The sequence below is a fragment of the Glycine soja genome, chromosome 18 (assembly GCF_004193775.1).
Source record: "Glycine soja cultivar W05 chromosome 18, ASM419377v2, whole genome shotgun sequence".
Taxonomy (NCBI): Eukaryota; Viridiplantae; Streptophyta; class Magnoliopsida; order Fabales; family Fabaceae; genus Glycine; species Glycine soja.
The window spans coordinates 40,193,407-40,206,295 of record NC_041019.1 but is presented as its reverse complement, the minus strand read 5'-3'; the positions used below and the strand labels follow the sequence as shown (position 1 = coordinate 40,206,295).

Sequence of the window (12,889 nt, the reverse complement as noted above, 5' to 3'; positions counted from 1 at the left end):
CCCAAAAGCAAAAACTATAAAACAAACAAATTAAATAAATAAATAAATAAAAGTAAGATGAAGAATCGGTCAGTGAAAGTGATTGGATAAATAGTGAAATGCCAAACAAGACCTAAACGTACTAGGGCTCTCCATATCTCTCTGTAACAAGGATTGTAGGTTTGTGGGGACCCATGCACACCCTTCATGGGAGACATATATGTCTCTGCCTCTTTGGCCTCTTTCACTGTTATATGAAAAAAATTGCATATGCACTGATGCACATATATTTCGTAACGAGTAGTATATGTGCTTTACTTTCCGTGTGCCTTTCCCAATTCTAATTTCCAAAAGCAAAACTATAAACTTCCTTGTACCCACACTCTTCTTTTCAGCGCTTCCCCTCGCTTTTGCTTAAGTTTTCTTAACAAGGTTAATTATATTAATTAATTACATTATTGCCAAAAATCAACGGAGAAATCCCTTCTTTTCTTTTACATATGTTGGTTGAATAATCAATTAAACAGCCAATTGAAGGTTTAACTGGCGTGAAAATTTGTCGTCAATAATGAGTACAACGTGACTCTTAATTTTTTTTTAATTTTGAAATAAAATAATAAAAAAACAAGTAAAAAAGAAAATTTTGTGGTCCTAAATTAAAGTTATATATATATATATATATATATAACTGTATATGGTATTGCGGTAATATGTACTTCTATGGAGTTGATTTTTTTCATCAGCCAAAAAAAAGAGTTGATTTCTTTCTTTGGCTTTCCAAAATATAATCATGTAATCAATTTTCAAATAGGAACTTTTTCGTAAACTGTGACGGTATTATAGGATAATGATCACGTAATAATAGAATTTGCTCGAACGTTTTTACAATAAACCAATATAATGGAATATTGATTCTCCGCCTTTCTTTTTCCACATGATGAAAAGAAACAAAAAGAACAAGGGGGTGATATGAATTTGAGTTTGGAAGAATATTTTTATTTCGAATCTTAAACATAAAGTATATTACCATTCCTTTCCTTGGAATACTCCTATGTTTCTAATCAAATTCATTGTTTTCACACCATTTGTAGAGTGTCCAATGATTCCGTTCATTTTATAATAATATTTTATCTAAAACCTAAAGGAAACACGAGATTTTTTTTCTTAAAAAAGAAAAAGCAATTGGAGTTGAATCCTATAATTATTTCTGATTTCTTTCATGAATAGGTATAGTAATTGTACATATAATACTCCAGTTTATTTTATAAGCTAATTAAGGGAAGTCATTAGACTATAATATGTACAAATACTATACCAATAATATGGCATATCTTCTTGACTCTCGGGAACAATAAAAATAAAATAAAAAGGAGGGTTTTGAAACCTTGTGTTTGCATGGGAAAAAGGTGAAGCATTCGAGGAACATATTCGATATTTTTTCTTTTCTTAGGGTTCTCCTAGTCAAAGAAAGATTTCTTGCGCAACCAGCCAAACAAGAAAAAGCCGCCACACCTCCTTTTACCACACTCTGCGCCTTCTTTCCATCTCGTGCCAATGGCTTTACCTTTCCAGATTCTTTATATAAATATTTCATTTTCAATTACATGATGGTCCCTTTATAAAATGGTTATTTATATTTTGCATTAATATGACTTCACTATTCTGTTATAATTTTCTTAAACTCTCAAAATATATTTTTGATGTATGTTGTTTTCAATAAATAAACTGTATAAATAAATCCAGGGGGAACCATGCAAGCTATGAACATTCATGTATTTTAAAAACGTATGTCGCCCTATTAAATTTGTTTGTTAATAATGCATTTGAACTGTAAGCACGCGCGGATACATGCATATTAAAAACAAAAAATCAAAAATTAAATTTTGACTATAATTTATGTTATTTCCAAAAAGGTTATTGCAATCTAATGGTGGGCCGGGGAGAAACGTGATGAGTGGTTATGCATACAAAATTCAACTTTGCCAATTCTTAGGATTAAACTGTGAAAAAGAAGTTAATTAGTTTAAATCAGCTGAAATTTACCTACACAATATTAAGAAATTTTAGGCATTCAAATTATGAGAATAATTCAGTAATATTCTTTGAATCTTATTCTGAAAACCTCAATTCTTTCAGAATTTAAGGTTGCCCTTTTCATTAAAAAATAATTATATAGGATTAACTTTTATTTCTATAACATCAGGCATGGTCATTATGGTGAATTCACTCATCCATGAGCAACACCTTTCTTGTAAAAACTTCCATAATAAGTTGTCTTGGTTCTCGGACAAATGTGCATCGATTTCAATACCTCCAACCAAAACCACTTTAGTTGAAGCTTCTCATCTTCTCTTCCCTTTCTCTCTTTAACCCAATTTGATTATCTCTCTGTCTCTCTCTACTATTCTGCCTCTATTGTTCTTTCCCTCTCTTCTTAGCCTTGGAGCTGGTTGATGGATATTGAACCCTTGTGGGCTATTGGGGGGTGGTCTTTTCTTTCAAATTATTGCATGGCAGAACCTAAATCATCATCATCATCACCAATCTCGGAACCTTTCTCAAAATCACCCTCTTTTCTTCACTTCCTCTCACTTTTCTTCATTCTCCTCCTCCTCATCAATCTTTCCCACCAACCACACCCTTATACCACCATGGGCTCTTCAGACAAAAGCACCAAATCTTCAGAATCAGCCATGTCCACCACAAGCATGCACCCTCAGAACACCCAAAAATCCCATACTCCATCTTCTACTAAGGATGCTGGAAGAGAATTTGGTGATGATGCTCATGAAGTTCCAAGTGGTCCAAACCCTATATCAAATTAAAAGGTAAGTGAGAACACAGAACCATATACCATATGAACCATATAGCTAGACCTAGCTATTTGAAGATGAAAAGGAGTTGTAACGGCATAGTCTCACAATTGTAAGGGTCATCTTCAATGTTCTTATTTTAGTTCATCACCATAAATATATTGCCTGTCCTCAGTGAGAGCTTTGTGCTAGTAATGTTATTCTCATCATCGTTAGAAGAATTAAATTTCTCTCCCTTTTTGGCTGGAAATGTATAGCAAGAGATACTCTATTTTCTATATGTATGTATGTACCTACCTATTTCTTTCTTATATAGATGGTGACAAAATGGTGTTGGTGATGAGATAAGCATTTAATTCCATCTGCTTCTTTGTGTGATAATTTTGTTTTGGCTTTCTACCATATTTGTATCACAAATTAAGAACAAAGAGTTCAAATTTATGTGATTGAGTTGTGAGACTTATATCTATATTTTCTTATCTTTCACTTTTTCTTTAGGTCCTGCGTTTTTCTTTCCCTTAACATTTGGATTGATTATGGGTTTTTGGTCTCTTGGACGTAATCATCATCTTCTTCCTTCCTTATAATAATTTATCTTAATCCTTATTTAATAACAAAGGTGGATTTAATATGCAACTTACATCTTGTACTTTATTTGTGAACAAAAAGTCAATAATTATTGTGTCATTTGGCTGTAGTGCTTGTTAGTGATTTAGAGGGTGTTAAGGGGAATAATTCATTTCTTTGTTAAGCAAAAAGCAGTGTTTTTTTTTTCCTTGAAACAAATACTAGAAATTAATCACTTGAAACACTACTAGATCGAGTTGAAGAAAATCCGAAAGAACAAACAAGAAGGAGCAGTAGTGTGTAAGGTATGCATGGCTCTTTCACTGGATTCTATTGGGTTTCAAAACTCATGAGGAGGAAGGGAAAGATACAGATAAGAACGGAATCTGAGGCACACAGTGGACAGTGGTGTCAGATCTATGACACAATAGTGAGAAAACTTGGTACCTTTTGGTTTTGCCTGAGCAACATTATTTTTTCTGCCTTTGGACATTTTGCTTTTGTCTTCTCAAACACATTTATCAAGAAAGCCGGTACCAACCAAAGGTCATGAGTGAGCCCATGATTTGATAATAATAACAGTATCATTGCCTAGTGCTGAATCAGCTTCTATTCCAATCATGAATTTTACCATAACCCCTCCTACCCTCTCTTCCTCTATTTTTTTTTTCTTTTTAAAATTACATTCGATTCCCAGATTTCTTTAAATTGCAACTAGACCATCATTTGACTAAAAAAAGTAATTTTAAAATAATTTTTTTTAATAAAAAAAATAAGGTTTATTTTTTAAAATAAGTTAATTTTTTTTATTAGAAACCGATTAGACAAATAGTTACAAAAATTGAAAATTAATTATTTTATTAAAACAAATATTTTTTTAACAAATAAGTTTAAATAAATTCACTCACTCAATATGTTACAGCCATATCATCAAGTGTCCTTGCAAGTCAAGGAATTGTATGACCAGACATGGCATGGCATACCTATCTAATTATATGATGACTAAGCTTTAATCCTTGAAAATGTTTAGGTAGTACTTAAATTGGGACTTATTATAAAAAAATCAATACGTTTCTGATTTCTACCTTTTAATAAAAACGCATATTTTTAGTCTATGCATGATGTGATGAGAGATTAAAATCACATTACTTTTAAACTTTATTTGGTTAAGCTGAAAAGGGGGAACAAACACATAGAAGAATGAAAACTTCTTGATTTTGTTTCTTTTCTTCCTTTGATTCATGTAACAGTAAGAGAAGAAAAAATGATGAGACCCGCTACAAACTTTATTCAGTCTAAATTGCAAAGAAAGAAGTTAAAAAAGGTTTTTTTATTATAAAAAAGAATAGAATGACATTAGTTTTATTCATAAGCTAATTTTAATTAATTAATTTAATTTTTTTTCTTATCTTTCTCCTGGAAGTCCTTTTAAATAAGCTAATTAACTCAAACCCAGCTGTTGACTTTTTATTACAAGGGAAATCAAGTTATTTTAAGAGTAACTTTAAAATTGTATTCTCCACTCTCACTCTTTATTTTCTATTATGCTAATGATCAAATATGAATTACTCATTAAAACTATAATACTATCATAAAATCAAAGGTGAGGATAAAGAATAATTTTTTTAAAAGTTATTCTTGAAGCAATTTAATTCCTTCTCTTTTATCATGTTTCTGTTTTTTTTTCTTTCAATGTATTTATGTTATTTAAGTATTTTTTCCACATCTTAGACTTTCTTTCTTATCAAATAACTAAAAATTATCTCATTTTATACTTTTCTGTTCTTTTCTCTTTCCTTTTTTTTTTCCTTTCCTAAACCAAACAAAATGTTAATAAATATAGACACTAAAAATATTATAAGACTAAAATCGAATTTTAATATACTCCATCTTTGTTGGAGATAAAGAGAGGAAAAAAGAAAAAAATAATAATTAGTGATCTATTGTGATAAAAGAAAAATAAAGAAAATAAAAAAACTGTATTAATATTATTATATTATACAGTAGTTGATTTCTTTTCTAATTTAAAGGGGATAAAAAAGCTGGGCTGGTGTGCATTCAAAATTGCCTTTTTGTAAAGCTGTATCTTTTGACTTGTGTCGTTTTCTAATACATAATCCCTGCCGTGGGGTTTATTGAATTTTTTTGGCATAATTATTGCAAAAGCTAGATAAGCAAAATCTGAAGCAGTTGTCAATGGCCAAGCAGCGATTTGACATGCTCACAGCTTACAGCACTGGGACCCATGTGGAAGCTAAGCACAATGCATTGAAGCCTTCAAATTCTTAATTTAAGCAAGTGTGTCTTCCACATTTTTGATAATTTTGGAGATGTTAATAAATATTTGTTTTATAATTTAAAATTTATAAAAATATATTATTTATATTAATTTTGTTTTTATAAAATAAAATATTTATTTCAGAAGGTAAAATTAAAATTTTTATTTTTTAAGATTTTGTTCTTAGTGAATCAATGTAGTTGGTTGTTTATTTTGTTTTTTTTTATAAGTTGGTTTCTAAAGATTTACATTGAGATTTTTTGTTATTGTATAAGGCTAATAAAAACACATAAGCAACAAAATAATTTGCTTTCTTTTTTTTTCTAAATTTTTTCTTTTCCTTTATAAAAAATATATCTTCTTGAGAGTAAGAACATTGGTGTTCAAGAAATTGGTGGGGATTCGTTCATTGCACACGATCGGAACCCATTCCTACCCCGTGCAATGAGGTGTTTTCTCTTAAAGATAACATTTATGCGTTTCAACCTAGGTTAAACAAAAATTTCTCCCTTAAATTATTTTTCTTTGTACTTATTGTATGTTATATTCTATTGTTGATTTATATTCTGTCATATTCTAACGTTAGTGGCTGTTATTTTGTTATTTAGTTTAATGGTGATCATCTTCTTCTTATTTATTTCTTTTGTTTTGTTTTAATCTTCTAACCGTCTTAGAGACAAAAATTCTATATTTTGTTATTTCTTTTATTTTGTAACTTCTTACTAAAAAATTAAAAATAATAAACATGTGAATATACAACACACAAAACAATAAAATAAATATAATTGAAAGTTTTTGGATCTGCTACTGAATAACACTGAATTAAGAAATCATACTCAGAAGAGAAACTTGGGTCCCACTAATTATTGAATAGTAATCAAAGAATTTTAATTGTCTTTAAAGTTATACTAATCATTATGTTATTTACTGTTATAAAATTTTACAGTTTTAATCACCTGTAATAACAATTTTAACCGTCAAATATGTATTTTCATTGTGACTTCCAGCGGAGTAAGTGCTAATAATCTTGGTTGAGAATAATTACACTAATAGTTACAAACCGCTATAATGGTGGCACTTTATAGAAAAAGATCAACGTATACTTCATTTTTGAGATGAATGAGCAGAAGGAAGGCATATACATAGAGTGAGAGTGAGATGAAAGAAAAATAAATGTTGAATACTTGAATATATGAACTCAGAACTTTATTAATTCACCATTCTAAGTTGTAATCACTGCAACAGTTCACTTAATTTAATTCTTTTGAGTCTAATCTGTTTCTTTTTTAGAAAATTGTTGGTTCTAATCTAAAATTGCTAATAAAGGCTATACGGACGGTTTTATCTTTGAGCACCACAAAATTTCATAATTTAAAAAGAACAAGGTCTCAGAACTATGAATATTTACCAACTCGGTCAAAATTAACGAAATGATATTTTGAACAAATTCATTACAAAAATAAACAAATTGCAACAACCAAAACAAAACTCTATACACTTATAACTTGAGTTTAATAAATACAAAATCCTCACAATATTACTCAAGCAGATTGGCATACGGACACTTAGATCGTTCGATCTTATAAAACCTCAAGTTGACAACTAAATAAATTCTTTCACCTATAGAAGACAAACCAATTCAATTCAAGACACAAGTTATTTTTTAAGAAATTATTTTAATTAAAAAAATATTTTAATTAAAAAATTATTTATTTTGAATTTATATACATAAATAAAATAAAAAATTTATTATTTTAATTTTAATTACAATACAAGTAAAATTATATTTTGTTTGGAGATAAAAAAAAGTAAAAAGTATTAATATGTAGGGCCAATAGTAGACCCACAAAATTGTTAAGCACTCATTTTAAAAATCTTAGCATTTGAGTGAATTTTTATTTAGAGTACTTGAATCTATGTGATATTATTAGTCGCATAAAATTATTATAAGAAACTGACCTAAATCTAAGTGTTTAAATTTGAATCAATTGGAATTAAATATAAAATATTTTTAAGATAATTGATTTTGGTTTGATTTTCTTAAAAATTTTATATGTTATAATTATATTATTATCTTCAAATTTAAATTAAATAAAATATTACTCATCTCTATATAGATTTTATTTGATTTTTATTACTATTCATTATTAATTAGTTCATTATATTTTGTTATTTTGTATTTACTATATCTTATATTATGATTCTTTTAGTTTATTTTATTATTTAGCTTAATATATTATTATTATTTGGTTTTAAATGTAATCTCCCTTATTTTCACTAAACTGAATCCAATGGCCCTTCTTTAATTATGCATGATTGGTAAATCTAGACCGTTCAAATTAGTTTTGACTCAGATATGAGTTTCGTTCGTGTTTCTCCCTTTGTGAGTGAGGTACTCTACGTTTGACACTCTCCATGCTAGCATCCGTGCTTTTGTCGTTTCACACCCACAAACAATGATTCTGTGCATCACAAACAACAATTGAATCCAACAACACCCATCGTCAGTAATGTATTATATTTGTGTATTTGTTTTCAAATATCTTTATCTTTGTGTTTTGTAAGATACAAGTCACTCTATATCAGTAATGTATTATGTTTGTGTAGGTATGCTCAGAAGACAGATGCAGGACAGTTAACAAGAAGCCTTCTGCTTGAACGTCGTGCGATTGTAAATGTTTAACCGAATCTTCAAATCGTGGCTGATGATGTTAAGTGCTCCCATGGAGCTGCTATAAGTGACCTGGAAGAAAGTGAACTTCTGTATTTCCAAGCTCGCGGCATTGACATAGAGACTACTAAAAGAGTTCTGGTTTTTTCTTTTGGAGGGGAAGTGATAGATAAGTTCCCTTATTCTTTCGTTAGAGACAGGTTTCGAAGTCAAATTAAGAATTTGTTGGATGCATCTTCGAATTGATCATCATTGTAGGTGTGTGCTGAATGTAAACATTTTAAGTTGCCTGATACAATGAAAATCGTTTCACCAAAAATCATTGCCTTCTGCTTGGTGTATTTCTTTTAATGTGGAAAATGCATTTGTTAATATGGGAGAGACATACATGTAGGAATAAGAATCATTATATGTTATTTAATAGGAGTACTAGTAATACACTTTTTATAATCAGCTGAAGTTTATTGAGAATCATGAAATTATTAGTGAGAATTCTTAAATAAGAAATAAGACTTGTATAATTTCAACCTATAATGTTATGGAGTATGCTGTTAATATTAGAATCCTTGTATATTATTGTTTTCCCAAAGTTGAGGAAGCCTCAGCCCGCTAGTGGTTATCAGATTCTAATCAACTAGCATGCTCAGAATTTGGAAGTTTAATCTGATTCATCCAATGCTGTTGGTGCTTTCAACAGAAAAGATGGTGCTGCTGCCTGCTACCACATTAACGTGAAGAGAGAAATATTTAATGATGGAATGTTAGTAATATACTCTTTTGACACTTTTTTTTCCCAACACATTATCCTCTATTGGTTAAAATTCAGACACAATAATACTGTTGCTTCTCTTAATTGGAATTATTCTGGTGGGCATGTGATATGTTAGGTGAGAGTGCTTGCATATGTGCAGGTATAGATCTATTTTTGTGACTCTGACTTATCATTCTAGTTGAAGTATCCTTTTGGGTCTCTTTTTATCTAACTAGCCTATTTAAATAAGGTGCAAGTTAGACTTATCATCACTCTTACTCTTACCCTCAAAAAACACTGCAGAATTTCAAACCTCCCTGCCTAAAGGCAACAAAACCTTGGTCAATTGATCCCTACCTCTCTTTAGTCCCATCCTCCTTTTATTCTTCACTTTTCCCTCTTAATACTCTAACAAATCTCCCTCAAGATACATGCCACATGTAGAAGAAGTAAATAGCTGTCCTATATCTCATCCTTCCTAAATTCTAATTTATACCTTAGTCTAGGTGGGATGCCTATCTTACCAAATTATGTTCCCAACAGTGTTTGGTGTCTGTGTTTAACTTTTTTATTATTAGCTTTGGAACACACAAACCCTTGGAATGCTTGGAAGGGAAGAACATAGCATCTGAATGAGGCTAGTGTGGGCAAGACTAATGGCTGAAGGATCCCAAGAGAGTGAATGCAACTCTAGCTGAATGGCTAGGGGAATAATAGCCAGACCCTAGTAAAACTATAATAGCCAGTTCCTAGTCAAACTATAAATTCCCTTTTATTTTCCTGCCCCTGTTTGAGCTAAGGCTTTTTGTGAGTTCTCAGTATTTTATGAACCCCAATTTCTATTCATATTGCCCTTTGAAGTGAAATTCTAAGATTTTTTAATATGCCTCATTCTGAATTGATTCATACAAAGATGGCAGATATCTAAAATATTAAATGCTTAGTAACTTTGTATATTTATATTGAATTTGGCTAAATATTTGAGTGGGGTTTTATATATATATATATATGCTGAGAAAAAAATATGAAATAGAGCAAGAGGAAAAGAAGACGAGAACTGGACGGTTTAATCAAAATAAGTTTTCTAGTTTTTTTCCCCTTCCTCTCTATCTCTCTTCATTATTCTTCTGCATTAATTTGCAGCTGCTACATCAGTTTCTTTTCCTATACCTCTCCTTACCATCAATTGTGCACTGCATATTACTTTCTTAATGTTGTTCTTGTCATCTAATTTCTTGTCTAATTAGATTTGCTTAACTAATTTCTTGTCATCTACCAATATATCCCCGTATGTTATCATTGCATGTTTTGTCTTTTTTCTCTCATAATAGTAAGTACTACTATATGTATTAACTTTCTCCAATGCACATTTTGGTGAGAATGAAGACAAGAATCATATCTGATTGGATGTTGTATGATATCTGCTTAATTGTTTGAAAGAGGTGTGTTGCCTTAACATATGTTTACTGTTATTTTTTATTATTTAGGTTCCATATTAATAACAAATGATTATTTATTTTTGTTTTATTAATGATGCAAAAGCCGTACTTTATTGAAGAACAGAGTTTTTCGGGGCATGGTCAAAATTTCTGAATTATGTTGGTAACCTAGGTTAGATTAGAATTTTGAATTAAGTAGTAATAAAAAATGTTATGATATTTTATTCTAAATCTGTTGTTATCGTTGACATTTAATTTGAAATACTTGCATTGTTATATAAGCAATTTTGTGACTTGATGGTTAGTTGCCTAATTGATGAGGAAAAATTATATTTTTGGTATCTTGTTTGTTTCTTGTTGCTTTTAAGGCATTGGTTGTCCTTGCAATTTAGTCTCATTTTAGCTTGATATATAGTCATGTAGTGGTACTAACCTACTAGGTAAGAAAAGCAAGTTAGATCACTTTCAGGGGTTGGCATAGGCAAAAATTATATATTATCAATAGAACTTATGTGTTAGCTACCTAATTGAGAGTTGGTGTAGTTGTAATTTTAGAGTAGGACTTGGATATTTTTCCTTTCTACTTGGTCACTAGTGAGGAACATTTATAACTAAAGTATCCTTAAAAGATATTGGTTACACTTTAGCTTGATATTGTTTGATCGAGTGGCCTCAGAATAATTAAGAAAGAGGGTTGAATTAATTATTCCTAAACCTTTACCAATTAAAAAATTACTTTTTTAAGGTTTTTACTAAATTGTTAAGAGATTGAGGAGTAGAAGAGAAACTTAACAGAAAGTAAAAGCGGAAATTAAATGCACAGCAGAAAGTAAAAGAGTAGGGAAGAAGGAAACAAACACACAAGAGTTTTTATACTGGTTCGGCAACAACCCGTGCCTACATCCAGTCCCTAAGCGACCTGTGGTCCTTGAGATTTCTTTCAACCTTGTAAAAATCCATTTACAAGCAAAGATCCACAAGGGATGTACCCTCCCTTGTTCTCTTTGAACCTAGTGGATGTACCCTCCACTAGAACTGATCCACAAGAGATGTACCCTCTCTTGTTCTCAGTCAAACCCAAGTAGATGTATCATCTACATGTACCACAAAGGATGTACCCTCCAATGTGTTAAGACAAAGATCTCAGGCTGTTAAACCTTTGATACTTTGTGAATGGGGATACAAAAGAATTCTCAGGCGGTTAGTTCTTTGAACACTTTTGTATTAGGGAATGAGAAGAATCAAAAGAATTCTCAGACTGTGTTATTTTGAATTCTTTGACAAGGGAGAAGGGAGACACAAAAGAATTCAGGCGGTTAGTCCTTTGTTCTTTTGGAAAAGAGAGAAGAGAGACACAAAAAGAATTTAGGCGGTTAGTCCTTGGCGAATTCTTTTTGGCAAAGGGAGAAGAGAATGAAAAGATGAATAGCACAAGTTTTCAAGGTTTGGAAAACCAGAAAACTTCAGAAAGCTTTTGGTACAAAGAAGAAGAAGAAGTTCAAAGAGATTCAAGGCTTGTAAAGGATTGATTAGAAAAACAAAAAGTATTGAATGAATGAATTAATTGAAAATGCAAAAGAAAGCCTTGCTTTTATAGACTCTTCATGTTTGGTCAAGAAGACCATTTAGAAGAGTTATAACCTTTAGAAAAACTTAAAACCAATTTGAAAAAGTCAAAACCCTTTTGAAGAGTTACATCTTTTGATTTATTCAGAAACAGTCACTAGTAATCGATTACCAAATCAGTGTAATCGATTACACAAAGCTTTTATGTGAAAAGATGTGACTCTTCACATTTGAATTTGAATTTCAACGTTCAAAGGTACTGGTAATCGATTACCAAAACATTGTAATCGATTACCATAACATTGTAATCGATTACCAAAACATTGTAATCGATTACAGCCTTTTGAAAATAATTGGAACATTGTAAATTCAATTTGAAAACTTTTTCAAAATAATTTTGCTACTGCTAATCGATTACAACAATCTGGTAATCGATTACCAGAGAGTAAAAACTCTTTGGTAAAGGGTTTTGTCAAAAACTCATGTGCTATTCAAAGTTTTAAAAAACTTTTTAATACTTATCTTGATTGAGTCTTCTCTTCATTCTTGAATCTTGATCTTGATTCTTGAGATCTTTGAACCTTGAATCTTGATTCTTGTCTCTAGACTTTGTTCTTGAGTCTTGAATTCTTCTTGATTCTTATCTTGAACTCTTGAATTGTTCTTGATTGATCATTGAGCTTTTTGTCATCACCTTTGTCATCATCATTGTTATCATCAAAACACCTTTGAATCACCTTTGATTCACCATGAAGCTTTGCTTCTATAATCTCCCCCTTTTTGATGATGACAACTTCTAAAATCAAGAAACACACACACACACAC

At 30.6% G+C, this 12,889-nt stretch overlaps 1 protein-coding gene across 1 annotated transcript; it reads left to right on the top strand.

Annotated features, from left to right (window-relative positions):
• The first annotated feature begins 2,236 nt into the window (after positions 1–2,236).
• On the top strand, positions 2,237–3,255 carry LOC114395421 (CLAVATA3/ESR (CLE)-related protein TDIF-like). Its single transcript, XM_028357197.1, has one exon. It carries the CDS (start codon positions 2,433–2,435, stop codon positions 2,802–2,804), a length of 372 nt encoding a protein of 123 aa, XP_028212998.1. The 5' UTR covers positions 2,237–2,432; the 3' UTR covers positions 2,805–3,255.
• The last annotated feature ends 9,634 nt before the right edge of the window (positions 3,256–12,889 follow it).